The 19,194-nt window shown below is 37.1% G+C and overlaps 1 protein-coding gene across 1 annotated transcript; it reads left to right on the forward strand.

Annotated features, from left to right (window-relative positions):
• The first annotated feature begins 9,386 nt into the window (after window positions 1-9,386).
• On the forward strand, window positions 9,387-18,746 carry LOC109244694 (branched-chain-amino-acid aminotransferase 3, chloroplastic-like). The gene is made up of 10 exons (XM_019411827.1): window positions 9,387-9,790; window positions 10,001-10,086; window positions 12,102-12,279; window positions 12,424-12,600; window positions 12,687-12,818; window positions 13,413-13,511; window positions 14,031-14,147; window positions 15,397-15,492; window positions 18,159-18,271; window positions 18,413-18,746. Exons 1-10 carry the CDS (start codon window positions 9,650-9,652, stop codon window positions 18,528-18,530), a joined length of 1,257 nt encoding a protein of 418 aa, XP_019267372.1. The 5' UTR covers window positions 9,387-9,649; the 3' UTR covers window positions 18,531-18,746.
• The last annotated feature ends 448 nt before the right edge of the window (window positions 18,747-19,194 follow it).

Genomic DNA, 19,194 nt, shown 5'->3' on the forward strand with positions numbered 1-19,194 from the left:
TTCCAGATCCACCTCCTATAGTTTGTGCAGCTACATGTGTAACAGCAATTGCCTTCAATTTACCCTTATTAAGAGAGAGATCTGCTTCCTCCTTGCTCAGCTCACTCTGCATGCTCCTCGGAGTGAAATTTCCAGTTGGCTCTTCAATTCGTACCCCTTTTGGTGACACAAACAATTCTAATACAGCATTCCTCGTTTCCGTTGATCGCTGGTCATTAATTGGGACCTTCGTCTGATTTTTCTTAGGTCTGCCTATCCCTCCCGTGGCTTCCAAGCGCAAGTTAGCTAGGCCACGTTAACGTGCGCCGAGAGAGAAATGTTAGAGAGAGAAAATTATGTGTGTAATGTTTATTATTCATTTCCCTCACTTTAACCACATTCATCTGCAAACTTTCACAATAGCTCCTTCTTCCTTTAAGATCCAATATATAAAATGGGTCATCCATGACTCAAGTTTGCTTTTTTGGGTTAAATACCTTTCTTTCCCTTTGAGAAAATCTGAAATGGAGGTGGGATTGACGGGAATTTGTCGTTGGATGGATAAATATCCTTGACTAATCCTCGGATTTTAGTAAAAATAGGGTTGTTTTTCGAAAACTCAGAAATTCTGCCAAGAACAATAGAGAGAGATGGAAAAGATTAACTATGGAGGTTCGCCGGTAAAAAAACCTCCCTTGTTCTACTAGAGAAATGTGATTCTAACTTAGTGTTGAGTTTGATTTCAATTCTTGAGTTTTTCTGTATTCTGGTGATGTTCTGAATACTTTTTATGGGCTTTGATTGATTATATTTTTATTCCAATCTTGAGTTAGAAAAAATGGATTTCTACCTGTGAGAATCTCCGACAAGGTTGCGCTTGTCGGAGAAGAAGGTGCCCAAGAAAAAAAAGCAAAAAGATAAAAAGATAAAATAAAAATAATGAATAAAAATAAAAATAATATAAAGGAATTAATAGGACATCATTGAATATACAGTTCCAAAAATTCTTTCACATCCGATTCTTTTTGTTGTTTTGTCATCCACTGATTTCCTTGAAACTAGTGGTTATCTCAAAAAGTGATATTTATTAGAGGTCAAACATAGCCAGGGCTCATAAGACCCCCGCAAAGTATAAGGGTGCATCTGAAAAAGTAGAACAACCTCAATGGGGCAATTAGGAAAAATGCATAAGTACCCCCCTGACCTATAGTCAGATTTCCAACTACGCACTTTATCTTTCCGGGGGTCCTATTACCTCCCTGAACTATTTTGAAGTAGAATAAATTCACCTTTAAAATACCACAATCAGATTTCTGTAGGGCGGTGAACCACACTTGTTCGACACGTGGTATTTCATTAAATTTTTTTGTTTATTTCTTATTCTCTTCCTAATTTTTTGTTCTAGTTAGCCCAAGTAAAGGTTAGTTTTGAAGACTGACAAAGGAACTCAGGCATGAACCAGGTCCATCCCTTGTAAGCACAGATACGGACAGATTTGAGCATGTGGGATGCACGTGAAGGAGATAAACCTAACTTGACAGAATTGATATCTCCTGATCTTGATCGAAAAGGTTGCATAATTGATAAGGAGAAAGACTCCTTACTCAAAGAGAACACTGTTCAAGATAGGGAAGAAGTTAGAGGTTGAGATCAACTAGAACTTTTCCACTAAGGAAGAGTAGCATCAGAATTCTAGTTAATCTTTATTTACTAACTCTATAAATATCAGTGTTGTTCTCTTTTACAGGTAATGCACAAACGCAGAAGTTAAACAAGAATTGAGAGCAAAATAGCAAGGCTTTTTGCAAGCAGTTCGTGTGTGATTTAAGTGTACAAACCTGAAGCTACATGAACCAGATAGAAGAACCAGTTCCAAGTGTATGTCTTTTATTCTAGTTCAATCGTAGTAGGAGTTTTCATATTGTACCTTTCAGCTTTATCTAGAAGCAATTGTAATAGGTACTTTGAGTATTCAAGTTAGAGTTAACTTGAAGTTGTCGCAACAGTTAGAGGCTGGTTACTACAACGGGATTAGAGTTAGTCCTAGGTTTACAAAAGAGTTTTTGTAAATGCAGTTTTTGGCTCAGTGATTTTAGTGGAGAGTTTGGGAAAATCCTACGGGAAAGTAGGTCGTGGTTTTTTCACCTTTTGAGCCAGGTATTTTTCACGTAGAATACTTGTGTTCTTTACTTTCCGCGTTTACTATTTCTGCAATAGTAGGTTAAGGAATACTTAGAAGAACCAAGTCCTTCCATAATCAGCTTAAGCAAAAAATTGGACACCACACAAATCACCCCTCCCCCCCTCTTGTGTGGTATTGAAGTATAAAATATCAATTGATATTAGAGCGAGTTATCCTTGAAGAGGCTAACACCTTAGGAACAAATCAAGATGAGTGCACCACCTGAAAACTGGGAAGGGCAATCCACTACTAGGCTTCCACTCTTTAATGGCCAGTACTACTCTTGGTGAAAAAACAGGATGAGAGATCACATCATCGGAGAAAACTATGAGCTATGGAACATTGTCATTGATGATCCCCTAGCTACCATGAAGAAGAATGCTGAAGGAGTAGATGTGCCAAAAACAAGAGCTGACTGCAATGCTGAGGACTTGAGGAAATGGGAAAAGAATGCTAAGGCCAAGAAATGGCTTGTATGTGGACTTGGTCCAGACGAGTATAATAGAATTCAAAGTTGTACCACTGCTAAGGAAATCTGGGATACTCTGTAAGTGGCTCATGAAGGAACACCTCAAGTGAAGAGGTCAAGAGGAACATTGATGTATTCTCAATATGAGAATTTCACCATGAAGGAAGGCGAAACCATCCAAGATATGTATACAAGGTTCACCACTCTAACAAATGAATTTAAGTCTCTTGGAAGGGTTATTCTTGAAGAAGACAAAGTTGAGAAAATTTTGACAAGGGTTCTGCGGGTCACTTGGGAAAGCAAAATCACTGCAATTCAGGAATCAAAGAACATTTCCACTCTTAAGTTGGACGAGCTAATTGAAAATATCACTGCTTATGTACTTAGAAGGCAAACCATGAAGATGTATGCACCCAAGAAGGAAAGGAGTCTGGCACTCAAAATCACTGAAGATGCTGATCTAGAAGAGGATGAAATAGCTATGATCACAAAGGACTTCAAGAAGTACCTAATGAGAGGAAAGGGTTCCTCAAAAGGTGCAAGCTACAACAAATCAAGGGTTCCTGAAAAACAGACCAACGAGGGTTACTACAAGTGTGGGAAGACTGATCACCACATCAAAAACTGTCCTCAATGGGAAATTGAATGGAGGAAGGAAAGAGCTGAACGAAGAAACAGGAAGAAGGAACAGGTTCATCCCAAGAAGAACAAAGGATCAACAAAGGCTATGGTTGCTGCCGGGGGAGAAAGCTCAGATGATGACTCAGAGGATGAAGATGGAGATGAACAAGCACTTATGGCAATTGGAGAATCAGATGAGGAATCTGAGGTAAGTATAATTCATCTCAAAGACAAGATTAAGTTTTTATCTAAAGAAAGTCTATCTGAGTTACTTCTAGATTCCATTGATGAATCTGAGGTTATAAACAATGAAAAGGAACAGTTGTCTAAGGAATGTGTGATTTTGAAAGATAAGTGCAAACATCTGGAACTTAGGGCTAGTGAGTGATAGTAAAAATGTTGAGTTAAAGAACCAGGTTCTTGAACTTGACACCACTATCCTAGAGCTTAGATCTGAAAATTTAAAACTGAAATTAGGAACAGGTAAAAAGAAAGCTGAGCACACACAACTCACTTTAGAAGAAAACCTAGGAAAAATGAAAGATGAGTTGTACAAAAGAGATGAGCAGAGAAGAGTCCTAAAGGAGGATCTAAGCAAAGTTAAGCACGAGTTGGACAGAACCTGTAAATGGAATAGTTCCTCTGATGCACTTTCATGGCTACAAGAATACCATAGTATCAATAAGAGAGGACTTGGCTACGGGACCCCTGCACCTAAGTGGGATCCCAAAAGAAAGTACATCACACTTCCTGAGAGCAAAATCTTCACACACTGTGGTAAGATTGGTCACTACAAAAGTGAATGTACTGCAAAAGAAAAGGCTAGTCAAAAGAACAAAATATTTGTTCAAGGGAAAAATAGGCTGCCAGGATGGGCCACAAAGAATCTAATTCACACCTTTGCCTATAGAAAGGACCCAAACTAGTTTGGGTTCCTAAGACTAACCCCTGATTTCCTTTTGCAGGTCCAAGTGAAGGGGAGCAGCCAAATATGGTACATGGATAGTGGCTGCTCAAAGCACATGACAGGAAGCAAGAACCAGTTCCTTTCACTTGAGGACCTCAAAGGAGGTAATATCTCCTTTGGAAATGGAAATAAAGGTGAGATCATTGGGGTTGGAAAGGTAGTAAGACAGACTCTCACTCTACTGAGATTGTCTACTTGATATATGGCTTGAAATACAGCCTAATCAGTGTATGACAAATGAACAGAGGTAACTTGGTAGCATTCACCTCTACCAAATATTTTGTGATAAATCTTACCACTGACAAGATTGTTTTGCAGGGAAAAAGAGTAAACAATATATACATTGTAGATCTGTCCACACTTTGAGAAAATGAACTCACGTGCTTAAGTGTGTTGGACAATGATCCCCTCCTTTGGCACAAGAGACTTGGACATGCAAGTCTGAGTCAACTCAACAAATTAGTCTCCAAGGACCTAGTGATAGGGCTACCTAACATCAAGTTTAAGGAAGACAAAGTTTGTGAGGCTTGTGCAAGGGGGAAGCAGGTAAGATCCTTTTTTAAATGCAAGAAAGTGGTAAGCACCACCAGATCGATGGAACTGGTCCATATGGATCACTGTGGTCCAATGAGAACTTTAAGCAGAGGTGGTAAAAGATACGTGATAGTGATTTTTGATGATTACTCTAGGTTTACTTGGACATTGTTTTTAACATCTAAAGATGAAGCATTTGACATGTTTACTTATTTTGTTAGAAAAACTCAGAAACAACTAGGTAATCAACTTGCATCAATTAGGTCTGATCTTGGAACTGAATTTGAAAATGCTAAGTTTGCTGAACTTTGTGATGTGCATGGCATAGATCATAATTTTTCTGCTCCTAGGACTCCACAACAAAATGGAGTAGTTGAAAGAAAGAATAGGACACTTGAAGATATGGCTAGGACTATGCTTGTTTCTAGTAAATTGTCCCATAGTTTCTGGGCAGAAAGCTGTAAATACTGCATGCTACATCATCAATAGGTGCATGACTAGACCTCTTGTAAAGAAGACTCCCTATGAGTTACTTAAAGGGAGAAAACCAAATATATCCCATCTTAGGGCATTTGGATGCAAGTGCTTTGTGCACAATAATGGAAAAGACTCCCTAGGTAAGTTTGATCCCAGAACTGATGAGGGAATATTCTTGGAATATTCTTCACATAGCAAAGCTTATAAAGTTTACAACAAAAGAACTATGTGTGTAGAAGAAAGCGTACATGTGGTTTTTGATGAAACTAACACTTTTTCTGAGAGACAGGAACATGAAGATGAAGCTATTGGGCTGGTAAGAAGTTTAAATGAAACCACAGCCCAGGCTGAAGCTGCACCAGAAGAAGGAACATGTGATGGAACAAGTTCTTTTATTCAGGACAACCTGACAGGGGGAACTGAACAAAGAGGAACTGAATCCAATACCTCAATGGAACCTGTCCATGAGCCTGTTCCCCAGTAACAAAACATTGGAGAAACATCAAGCGGAAACCAGTTGATTGTGAAACCTTACAAGTACCAAATTTCTCATCCCATTGAGAACATAATTACTGATCCAACCTCTAGAATTAAAACTAGATCTTCATTAAAGAATCTATGTGCTTTTGATGCTTTCTTATCTCTTATTGAACCTAAAAATATTGCTGAGGCTTTGCAGGATGCAGACTGGGTAAATGCAATGCAAGATGAACTCAACCAGTTTGAAAGGAGTCAAGTTTGGCATCTGGTTCCAAGACCCAAGGACAAATCAGTAATTGGCACAAAATGGGTCTTCAGAAACAAACCTGATGAAGATGGAATTGTTACAAGGAACAAGGCAAGATTAGTGGTTCAAGGATATAGCCAAGAGGAGGGCATAGACTATGATGAGATCTTTGCTCCAGTTGCAAGGTTGGAAGCAATAAGACTCCTCATAGTCTTTGCTGCTTACATGGAATTTACTCTTCACTAGATGGACGTCAAGAGTGACTTCCTCAGTGGCTATTTAAAGGGAAAAGTGTTTGTCAAGCAACCTCCAGGGTTTGAAAGCAAGGATTGTCCGGATTATGTGTACAGACTTGACAAGGCACTCTATGGACTCAAGCAGGCTCCTAGAGCATAATATGAAAGATTATCAAAATTTCTGCTTGAACATGACTACAAGAGAGGTAAAATCGATAACACTCTATTCTTGAAGGCAAAAGGTAAAGATCTTCTAGTAGTACAGATATATGTTGATGACATAATCTTTGGAGCAACTACCAAAAACTAAGTAAGAAATTTGCTAAACTAATGGGGAGTGAATTTGAAATGAGTATGATGGATGAGCTTAATTTCTTTTTAGGCTTACAAATTAAACAAAAATCAAATGGAACTATGATCCATCATCAGAAATATGTGAAAGAGTTGCTTAAAAAGTTTTAAATTGAAGAATCAAAGGAAATCGATACTCCTATTGCAACAACCACAAAATTGGATATAGATGAACCTGGTTCATCTGTTGATCAGAAGTTGTACAGGGGAATGATTGGTTCACTTTTGTATCTTACTGCTAGCAGACCTGACATTGTTTTCAATGTAGGTCTTTATGCTCGATTTCAAGCAAATCCAAAGGAGTCCCACTTGACTGCTGTCAAGAGAATATTGAGATACTTGAAAGGCACCACTGACCTTTGCCTTTGGTATCCAAAAGGTAGTAATTTTAACCTAGTGGAATATGCTGACGCTGATTATGCAGGTTTCCTTGTAGACAGGAAGAGCACTTCAGGTATGGCACACTTTCTTGGTTCATGTCTTGTGTCATGGGCTACTAAAAAGCAAAATTCAGTGGCCTTATCTACTGCTGAAGCTGAGTATGTTGTCGCTGCTTCATGTTGTGCTCAATTGATATGGATCAAACAGCAATTATTGAACTTTGGAATTGATGTTGGTTGTATCCCTATTTTTTGTGATAACACTAGTGCCATTAGTATGACCAAGGACCCGGTTCATCATAAGAGAACTAAGCACATAGATGTTAGGCACCATTTTTTGAGGGACAACTATGAGAAAGGCTTGATCACTGTGGAGTTTTGTGCTACTGATAAGCAAATTGCTGACATCTTCACAAAAGCCTTAAGTAGAGATCATTTTGAGAGGAACAGGTTGNATGCTTAACTTCTGCTTATGTGCATTACCTGTAAAAGAGAACAATCGTTATATTTATAGAGTTAGTAATCAGAGTTTGATAAGAACTCGAATTGTGGATCCTTTGACAATTCGAGTCCAAGAACAACTCTAACTCCTAATCCATATTCTTGATCCGGATGTAATTCTCTTTTCATAAGGAGACTTCAACTCCTTATCCTATATGCAATCTTTTCGATCAGTTCAGAAGATATTCATCAAGATATTGCTGCTTGATCTCAAGGACTTATCTTTTTCACGTGCATCTCATGTGTATGGGCCATAACAACTGTGTCTCCTTAGATGAACTTGGTCCTTCACTGAGTTCGTTTGTCATTCTTCAAAACTTCAACTGATCTTGGGCCAACAACACTGTATTGCTAGCTTCTTAAGAGAAAGGGATTTTTTCCTAACTATACCATATTTGAAACCTTATTACCAAAAATGTGCATAGTTTGTATATTACCCGCCCAGTCCACACTTTAACTACAATTTATATACCAATCGTTTATTAGGCAGAATCTACCATTTATTGCGCGCGAAAAATCAACCACGAAATCTGGGATTGATTTTATTCCAAATTAAATTTGAAATTTAAAACGTAAAGGAGATCTGGAAGCTGCGTAATTTTGAAACGGAAAGGAGATTTCTGTTCTTTAACTTCATCTTCATCTGTTCTTCCATATATTTTCCACCATTGATAGCCATTAAAAAGCTTGAAAACTTTGAATTCAAATTTGGGTTTTCAAAAATCATTATTTATTTGGATTGGGTGTTGTTGAAAATAATCGGGAATATGATTTGGAGTTTATATCTCAATTTTGAGGGGTTTTGGTGAAGATTAGACTTGATTTTGACTGAATTTCAGATTGAAACTCGAAGAAGAAGAAGACATATTTCCAGAAATTGTAGATAAATTGTAGCATTATAGAAAAATTGTAGATAAATTTTAGATAAATTGTACATAAATTGACTAAAACTTCTACAAATCTTCTACAATTATGTCGAAAATGCCAATTATGCTACAATTGAAATGGGAATTGGGATATTAAAATTCAATGTATCCAATTTGTAGATATCTTGTAGATAAATTGTAGATTATTTGTATTCTGATTGTAAATGCATTATTTTCTGTTTTCACAAATCCAAAACGACTAAAGCTTCTACAAAATCTTCTGCAAAAAACAGTCTACAATTTTTCTACAATTCTACAATTTATCTACAATTTCTGGAAATATGTCTTCTTCTTCTTCTTCGAGGAGTTTCAATCTCCTTTCTCCAGCCAGACTTGTCTGCACGATTAGGAATTATCGTTTGGTTACAGAAATAAAAGCAAAATGATAAGTTTCTTGCTTTCCGAATCATTTCTCCAGGAGTTTCAAAATGATAAAAGCACGATTAGGAGTTTCAATCTCCTTTCTCCAGCCAGACTCGTTTTCGAACCTTGCTTGATCTTCATTGATGAACTTCAAGTAAATAAAAATGAGGATAGGAATTTGTTTGTAGGGTTTACTGGATTTTGTTTGAATTTAGAGGTAAAGATAGTGGTTACAGAAGAAGGAAAATGGAGGAATAAGCGTGGGAGGGTACAAATGAACGTGGGGGTATGGGGATGAGGGGTTAGGAGAGAGAAAGAGAGGATTAGTACTTAGTACTGTCAAATAACGGAAGTGCTTAAATTAAGGAGTATAAAATATCACATTAATTATAACCTTAATTAGATATGGTATATAAATGATAATTTGGTATGCTAAATGTAATTAAGTGAAACCTTAAACATGTAGGGTAAAAAAGTTTCATAAGTGAGATAGGAATATAAAAATTCCTAAGAGAAAATAGTATTGGGCCTTTACAGTAGGCCCGTGGTTGTAAAAGGCCCATACTCCCCAGTTGGCCCGCTGAAGCATCAGGTGATCCTGTTCACTTAAAGATGGACCCCCCACAGGCTAACCGACGCCTATTTCCAACTGGGGAAATAGAAAACATGTTACCATTATTAGCTTTTTGAGGAACGGCCTGATCCACTCGTTGTACATTTACAATATTCAAACTAGGGTTTAATAAACCATAGTACTAATTAATTTTTATATGATTGGTGTGGTCTAGTCAATATATTGGATAGATATGTAAAAAGCATAGTCACCAAATATAACAGCAGACATTTTTAAAAGTGTCTTTAGTAAAATACATACATCTGTTAATTTTCAACGCCGGAGCAAGGAGGCCGTGCATAGAGATAACGCAAGGATAATAAATGGAGAGCGCCGCCGTGTTCGCCGGCCTTCAGCCTAATCCCGGCCACCATCACCACCTTCTTGCTCCATCACGAAGTGCTATTAAGCTTCTTCCTCCTCCTTTCACGGATAAACACCATTTTTGTCCTCTTCCGCTCAAGGTTTTTTTTTTTTTTTTTCTTCTCAGCTATTGAAATGTCGTTTACTCGTGTGTTTCGATTGAACTTGTTGATGTTTAATGGATACGTGTTTGTATGTTGTTAGCTAATGTGTACGTGGCTTCATAAATCCGTGCATGCCTATGGTTTGTGTTTAGATTGGCTCATTCGTGTAGATTTGGTTAATTTTGTGTGTTGAAATTTGTATTGCAGCTTCAGAAGCAGTCGCATTATGCTTCTTACATTAATAATAACGCCATAAACAATGGAAATACACTTCGTGTGGCTTCTCCGGCAAGGTATTTTTGCTTTTTTCTATCGGCTTTTATTTCTTCTAATTTTAGGATCCAGATGTCCTGCTCTTAAAGCATATATACTGAATCATTATTGTGTTCTCTCGTGTGTGTAATTGGCAATTACTACTTTTTAAATGGTGCATGGCCGTCGAATATTCTAGACTAAGGAAATAGAATCAGTTTCATGTCACAAATTGTTGATTAGAGAATTTAGAGATTTTCTGGGTCTTGTCTGTTCCCCATCTGCATTTAGGTACCCCAGTGTTGTGAAGAGCGTGAAGCGAGGAAAATCGACAAGCCCCTTTTCGCTTAAAGCGCGAAGCGAAGCGCTCGCTTTTTTAAAGTGAAGCGGAATTTAGAAAGATATATTAAAATAAATACTTCATAGACAACACATGTAACTGTAAGTAATGTTCAATACTTCAATGTAAAAACTAAAGAGTAGCATCAATTAAAGCACAAAATGAGCATCCTATTCTTCTATCGATTAGATGCGCTTTTTGACGATAGATTCCCCATTCGAAATTTTGTCACAAAAAAGACATCTAATTGCCATCTTGTTTGTCTCGCTAACTCTTGCAGAATAAGCCCAAGCCGGGTCTTTTTTATATATTTTTTTGGTGCCATTAAAAGAACAACTACATAACACATAAGAAAGGCAATAAGAACTAAGAATAAATAATATGAAGAAAATGCTAGTAAGTATACGAAAAAGGGCAGTATAACTGAAACGAAAAAATGAGCAGCATTTCAGCATTTTTATCACTGAAACAATGCAAGAAAATGAAGAAGAAGAATGAGAAAGAAGAACTGAAGGGGAAAAAAAAAATTCGCCAGCATTTCGCTGCTATTTGGACACTGAAACAGTGAAAGAAAAAAAAAAAAAAGAAGAAGAAGAAGGAGGAGGAGGAGGAAGAAGAAATCACATACCTGGGACCAAACTTGATGATCTTGAAGTTGAAGAGTGTAGAAAACTTGAACCCTAGGTTGCCTCTGTTGTTCTCTGTTGCTGCTGGCTCGATGGTCTTTTAAAAAAAGACAGCCTTTTTAGTTTTTAATTAAATATGTTGGCAGCCCAGTTATAAAGAGAAGCGCTCGCTTGTTACGCTTCGCATCGCTTCTCGCTTTTTCAAGAGAAGCGAACGCTTTTGTAAATCTGCTATGCTTCAGTTAAGAGAAGCGCCAGATGCCTCGCCTCGCTTCGCTTCTCGCTTTAAGCGAGGAAGCGCTCGCTTTTTACAACACTGAGGTACTCACATTGGGCAGAACCAAGCAAAATATAGAAACTTTTATGTCTTTTCTGTTCTCGAGCTACATTTAGGTGACAACATAAATTACACAATGATGCTACTTCTCTTTTGCAACTTTTGCCTTCTTCTATACTCATGATTTATTAGAGTGGGAGAGAGAAAGAGAGAGATTGAACTTGGAATATGTTAGTAACTATTTTCTTGTCCTTTCACACAAACCAGTGGTGGTAGTAATTACACTATCAACTTATGAAAAAAGTGCTCACTACAACGAACTAGTGACACATGACCTGAACAAACTTGAATAGAATCTTATACTTTCAGGGGCTTGATAAAAAATAAAAAAAAATCTTTTACTTTCAGGGTCTTGACCTTAAAACATTCTACTTAGTTTCCTTAACCTTAAAACTCTAGCATCATAGGCTAGTCACTCTAGATGTCTAAGATTATGCGTTCTTGAAGAACAAAAATGCCTTAACATATCAATCAATTATCTGAAGGACAACGGTCAGTGAATGCTATTTACATTTTACAGTGAGAAAGGGAAGTGAGTACTCTCTCCAATGCAAGTACCATTAGAATGCATCAATTAAAAAGAGAAAAAAACAACAACTTCATGGTAGAGCTCGCGGACTTAGTCAAATGCAGTTTCCCTGTGGGTCATACAGTTATTTAATTTACAGACAATCTATGAAGCGGCTCTACATCCTTTGCATTACTTGCTTATTGCTTTCCACGTAACTGATAAGATCTTTGTTTTTATAACAGCAACATAACATCTGAATTAGCCGACATTGATTGGGACAACCTTGGGTTTGGCTTTATGCCTACTGATTATATGTATGTCATGAAATGTTCTCAAGGTGAAAACTTTTCTAAGGGTGAATTACAGCGTTTTGGTAACATTGAGTTGAGCCCATCTGCTGGAATATTAAATTATGGACAGGTTAGTTTTTACCCTTTTGTATTATGATAGTATCTCACGAAACCTTTCTTATTCTTAAAGATATTTCTTTGTTATTCATTTGAATGGTTACTGATTCACTTCATGTGTCAGAGTCACTAAAAATGCTATTGGAAATATTAATAGGGATTGTTCGAAGGTTTAAAAGCATATCGAAAACATGATGGCAATATATTGTTGTTTCGACCTGAGGAAAATGCAATGCGCTTGAATATGGGTGCTGAACGCATGTGTATGCCTTCACCGTCTGTTGAACAGTTTGTGGAAGCAGTAAAAGCCACTGTTTTGGCAAATGAAAGATGGGTAACGTGTTACTTCTCTTCATTTAAAAGTTATGTTATTGAGTGACTCGTGCACCTGCTAAATCCTTTTTTCTTTGCTTACTTCAGATTCCTCCTCCAGGAAAAGGTTCATTGTACATAAGGCCGCTGCTTATGGGGAGTGGAGCTGTCCTTGGTCTTGCTCCAGCTCCTGCGTACACATTTCTGATTTATGTATCTCCTGTTGGAAATTATTTTAAGGTAATTTTTCTGGATCCTTGGTTTCTCTGATCCATACTTATTACTGATTTTAGTGTATCTTCTCTTTTTAGTGCTTGCTTCTGCCTATAAAAAAAAAACTTGTTTCTGCATGTCAATATTCGAAGTACAGCTCAGACTATTAATTGTTTGAAATGTAGTTAAACTATCTTCATTAATTTGATAATTGCTAACTATCGTGAGAAAAGCTAGAGTTACGAAGTCGGAGTGTAAGTTATATCAAAATACTTAACTTTTACGATGATATATCACATTAGTCATTTGAATACCTTCAACTAGCTATGAGATCTCGAAGCTTGGGTGTGGTATATAAGTCCTTGGCACGATGGAATTTAGCAAATTATTTGGGACTGACAAAAGGTTGGGGGGGGGGGGGGGGGGGTTAACTCAACAGCAGTTACCAGAACAACTTAGATACTTGTACAAAAGTAGTTTTGTTGCTGATTATCAGAAGGTTTGAAAATAAACATGAAAAATTTACAACAATCATGCTTATTTTTCAAACCTTTTGATAATCATGTTATATGGCAGGTCCCTCTCTCTGCTTATCTGTTTCCCTTTTTTCTTTGTCCGCAGGAAGGTTTGGCACCAATAAATTTGGTAGTTGAGACTGAAATGCACCGCGCAACCCCTGGTGGTACCGGAGGCGTCAAGACTGTTGGAAATTATGCTGCAGTGAGCTATCCTTATGGAGCTTTAATTATTAGAATATTTGTTTGAGTAAAGCACAAATTTATCTGCCAAACGCCTTAATTGTAAGCCTTAGTTACATTTTCTTCATAGAGATTCACAAGAATAAACATCCATGAGTTCCCACTTGAGCTTCTTTATTCCTTCTTTATGTCATCCTCATCTTTTTGTATTTCACAAAGATATGATCAAATATTTTGCAATTAGTTTTCCCCTTACACTTCTATATCTCTCTAACAAGTTTATTATGTCATTTTCTAACAATTGTTTGAATTCTTACGCAATTGACCTAACTAGAGTTCCTTCATGTATTTTGGACTACACTTCATGTCATTACTTCGCATGTATCAAAGGTGAAGAACATTAATCTAGTTTTTGCCTACACATAGGTAAAAAGAAATGCGAGATGGTTTCATGGGAAGAAATGCTACTTGCACCGTTCAAATTGTTGATATTTATCAAGTCTCCTTGATGATTCAGTTTCATCTTTGGGTTTTGCTGTAGGTTCTGAAGGCACAGAGTGCCGCTAAAGCAAAAGGCTATTCCGATGTTTTGTACCTCGATAGTGTTCAGAAAAGATACTTAGAAGAGGTTTCCTCTTGCAATGTCTTTATTGTGAAGGTATAAATTCGGGCCAATATTCCATGTCCTCCTTGTAAGATATGTTGCTAGTGGTGCCTGAATGAGAATGTGATACTGGTTTTGTAGAAGTAATCAATGACATAAGAACTTTATTCGATAAAGAAGACAAAATTTCTTTCTAAATATGTTCTTGCAAAAAAATCTTTTAAGCCTTTACCTTTATTCTTTTTGTCTTGCTTATGAACATGTGGGTTTTTTTCTATGCCTAGCCCCTTGCTATTTCATATTGTGTCATTATTTCCAGCAAGACTGAATCTATTTTATAGTGTCGTATTATTAGATATCTGTTGCTGCACGTATCTTCATTTGTGCCCATGTCTAATTACCTGGTTGTTGCTACTGTCTTTCGGAAACAACCTATCTATCTTCATTAGGTAGGGGTAAGGTCTGCGTACACTTCACCCTCCCCATACCCCACTTGTGGGATTTTACTAGGCTTGTTATTGTTGTTGTTTTATGAACATGTGGGTTTTCTGCTGGTAGATGGATTTTTGTAATATCTTAGTTTTTCACTTATCACAATCTTTTCATAAGTTTTGGTTCTTGTATTTGAAAGTTTAACCCTTGATACATGCGTTCTATTCTTACACTTAGACTTGGTTTTGTGGAAGATAATGTCTTATTAATATGTGAGTGGATTTGTTAATCAATTTAATCTTCCAGCAGTCTAGAGAAGAATTGTCTCTGTTGACCACCCCAAAAAAAGAGATCTTAGGATTCTTGTGTGCAAAATCTTTTTCAACTTGCATTTATCTACACAAAAAAACTTTTTTTTTTAAACTTTCTCAAAGATTAGCATAGGACTTATTATTACTCCCTCCGATCCAATTGTTTAGCATTATTTCCTTGTTATTCTCTCCTAAAAAATTGGTATATTTCAATATTTGGAAACAATCGACTTGAAATTTCATTTTACCTTTAACGAGAAGCTTTTATAGCCACAGAAATGTGATGGCATGTTTAAGACCACTAGTTTCAAAAATCTTATAGCCGCACAAATGTTCTTTAAGACCACAAGTTTTATGATTCCATTTTCTTTTAACTTCATGTAAAACTATGCCATACAAAAACTATGCCATACAAATTGGAACAAGGGATCATTTTATTTATTTGTTTGTTGCACATGGATATATGTAACTATGAGTTCTCTGAACAATCTCTTTACTTAAATGATATGAAACTGTCATATTAATGAAGGCAACTATGTTATTTGATACCATGTTTCCAGGGTAATCTGATAGTAACTCCTGCAATTAAAGGGACAATTCTGCCTGGTATTACACGAAAGAGCATAATCGACGTAGCTCTTAGTCAAGGATTCCAGGTACCCCAGTTTGTTTTCAACATAATATGCTTGCACTTATGCTAATGCTGGTTTAAATTCTGTTATTTTTGTGGTAGGTTGAGTTTCATTCTTAATTTATTTAGTGACTGTCATATAAAAATATTAAGATGTTGTTTGGTAAACCTTAGGAAATTGACTGATGCTTGATTAAAATTACCACAGAAATGGTAAACTAAGTTTGGATTGGATCTAAATACCAGATTTATTTTCCGCCATTCTGGGAGTATTTTTCCCCTGGTTGGTGGTATTAAAATGCTCTGATTATTCTCTGTAAGTTTGATGAAAAAGGACCATTTTATCCGCCAATACAATTATCATTAATTTTCCCAATTCACTTCTTCCTTCGTCTTCCTCTCAGCTCCAGCTATTCGCATTCTCCCAATGACCTCCTGTGAGTGTTAACTACCCCGGTGACTATCAGCAACCATCTGGTCACCATGTCCCCCCTCCTCCCCAAAACAATCCCCTTACCATCAGTTGTCCTCTCCTTTGTCTTCCTTACCTTGTGCCGGCGCTGCGCCTCCCCTAATCCATCTTAGTCACCTTGCTTCCATCTCTGTTAGTCATCCTTGCCAGCGCTCTTCCTCTCTTGACTATTTCCTTTTCTTATATTTGTTCATGAACTTTCTCCTATTTTTCTTCTTAGTTTTCTTATGACGAAATACATAAACAGCCCCTCCAAGTTGTCCAAAACTGTCATTTGAACACCTTAACTGATCCCTTTTTCATTTTAACATTTCAAGTGGCTATTAAATGTATCTCGTGAACACCCGAGTCTGGCAGACTATATATGTGAGTTGCACTCGCCAGTGACATGCAAATGAACCAATTAAAGAATGATATGTGTAATTTATAATAAAATTTTTGATAAATATAAACTAAATACATTAAAAAAATCTTTTTATTAATTAACCAACCCCCCCCCCCCCTCCTTCATCTTCTTCCTTCTCACTCCCCCTCTCGCCCCCCACTCCCTTCCCTCCAAATAACGCCTCACACTGATTTTCTAGCACCTTCCAAGAAATTGGATGACAAAAACCCACATAAAATTGAATGAAATTGAGTGGTGGTCAGTGATTTCCGGCAATTTTCACCCATGAAATTGAGTGAAAATTGGATTCACCAGATTTGATTTTGAACACTCTTTTCGTTTTCATAGATAGAGAGAGAGAAAGTAAAAGATATCGTAATTCGTATATGAAGAAGACATTTTACTAATATTCCAACACCCCTTTTGTATAATATGAACAAACAACACTGTTTTCTCACTTCTTCTCCCTAGAAAATTCTGTTTTTCACTTCTTCCGAAGTATATTTTAGTCATGGCGATGAATGGAGTATTTTCGCGGCGGTGGAGGGTGGAGAAGATGGAGGAGTTTGATAATTTGTGCCCGTCTTTTGATTCTGATGAAGTTCATGTTCTTGTTGTCGATGATAGTCTCGTCGATCGGAAAGTTATTGAACGGCTACTGAAAATCACATCTTGCGGAGGTTGAATGAAAATCCAAACCCCCAGTTCAGTTGTTGTGTTTTTATCCAAACCCCCAAAAAAGGATAAGCCTAATTTTAAAGATCTTCACGCGCTTAGATGTAAGTGTAACACACAAAATTTGCCATGTCAGCATAAGGGGTTTAAGAGAATATACTTCTACGAAGCAGAGGTGTCTATATGGTCACATAACAAGTTAAGGTGTTCAAATGACCGTTGTGGACAACTTGGAGGGGCTGTTTATGTATTTCGCCTTTTCTTTTTCATTTGCAGGAGAGGGGGGGGGGGGTTGGGGAGGGGGAAGGGGGTGTTTCCTCTTCTTTTCTGCATTTTCTTTTCCTTTTTTCCGAGGTGCCTTTGTTGATCCAAGACCCCAGGATGCACAACATGCTACCAAGCAACCCATAATAAGATCCCCTAGTCTTAACCCATAAGGAAGTTCAAACTTATTATGTTATATTTTCGATGAACTATAGTCTAGAAGGCTCTGAAGCATCATTGTGGTTACAAAATCAAAATGACGACATAATCGAGATCAGTGAAAATAATACCAGGGAAGCTATTATGTTTTCAACGAATAAGCATTAGAAATATTGAGGATTGAACATTTGAATGAAGTGAGACACTTAATGAAGTGTTGATGGTGAATATCCTTCATAGAGAACCATGTTTGCCATTAGAATTCCACTATTTCACGTATACAACTAGTATGCCGGGCTTTCTCATCACATCGATAAAAATTTACCTTCACAAAAGAAAAAAAGAGGTGAGGCACATTAGCATCAAAATGTCTGATGTATCATTCAAATTTAAGTAAGTAGACACCATTTGTTTTGAATAACTCTGACTTATATGTTTATCTTCTTGCTAGTAGGATGTTAAGAAATTCCTCTGGATTCAACTTACTACAATAAGTCAGCTTTTTTCTTTTACCTCACCAAATTTATGCCAGGGTCACTTGGAAGATTAGGTTGCTGGTGTAATAGCAAGCATTCAGCTTATTGTTGAGAATTGAATTTTGGAAAAGAATGTGCAACTGCTATGTTCCTTCTAGTAATTATGATGGATTTGTGTGGTGTTATACTAAGTTGGTATGCACAATAGGGCTTTAACTGTCGCATCAGTACAATTCTGATACCATGATGTCAATTTGTAGGTTGAGGAACGACTGGTGTCCGTGGATGAATTGCTTGATGCTGATGAAGTTTTTTGTACGGGAACAGCAGTGGTTGTATCTCCTGTGGGTAGCATTACTCATCAAGGGAAAAGGTATACACATTTTTTGGTTTTGTTTTGCCCAGCTGATGATGCATCAAATGATGTTTCCTGTATATTGATTGTGTCGATGTGTGATTCTAATATGTGCGCATCTATACTAGATATCAATTCTTATTGGAGTCACTTTTGCAGGGTAACATATGGAAATAATGGGGTTGGTCTTGTGTCGCAGCAATTATACTCTGCACTTACTAGTCTACAAATGGGACTCACAGAGGATAAGATGGGTTGGATTGTCAAGCTTAAGTGAGCTTCCAATCAAGAGTAGTATTTTCTGTTGGTGCATAAAATTTTAACTTGGAAGTTTTCAGACACTTGTGATCCAGAGTGTACCTTGATTATTCATCCCATGATGCGTGTCAAATATGTCTGTGTTTGATATGTATCCTTCATCTATAAATAGTCGTTTCCACTCAAATTTTGCTGATTGCTCGTAAAATTTTGTTATTTCACAAATTTACCGTCATCTGGTTGTTGCACAGTAAATAACTTTATCTCAGAGAACGTCAAAGGACAATATGTTCTGAACTTGGGTCGTCTGCTTTGTGTACTTTCACATACCATGGTTATCCGGAAGCTAGAAGAGGACACTTAATTTAAGCAAGTTAAAATTTCGAGATCTTCCTACTAAATTTTTTATTACCCCATTAGTTTTTGCAAGTACAATGAAGAAGGGAAATTAATACTATTATATGGCCTATAATGAACTAGCATGTGAAAAGAATAGTGTGGCATCTTCTTAAAGAGTTAACTTGCGAAAGACCAACTTGATCTAGCAGTGAAGGAGGTCGCTGGATTCAAACCCAGAAATCTATTGATTGAGTGTTGATCTGTTGATCATTAGACTATCCTACATTGACATTGGTAAACCTTGCGAAACTCCCAAGTTGGTACATGGAGTGGGTTGTTGACTA

Source organism: Nicotiana attenuata, unplaced genomic scaffold, assembly GCF_001879085.1.
Source record: "Nicotiana attenuata strain UT unplaced genomic scaffold, NIATTr2, whole genome shotgun sequence".
Classification (NCBI taxonomy): domain Eukaryota; kingdom Viridiplantae; phylum Streptophyta; class Magnoliopsida; order Solanales; family Solanaceae; genus Nicotiana; species Nicotiana attenuata.

Bases quoted from the DNA above. Each gene is read 5' to 3' on its own strand.
- LOC109244694 (XM_019411827.1), top strand. From the start codon at position 9,650: ATGGAGAGCGCCGCCGTGTTCGCCGGCCTTCAGCCTAATCCCGGCCAC. The intron at 12,819-13,412 runs GTAATTTTTCTG...CTTTGTCCGCAG, and splicing joins CTGTTGGAAATTATTTTAAG to GAAGGTTTGGCACCAATAAA. The intron at 14,148-15,396 runs GTATAAATTCGG...CCATGTTTCCAG, and splicing joins GCAATGTCTTTATTGTGAAG to GGTAATCTGATAGTAACTCC.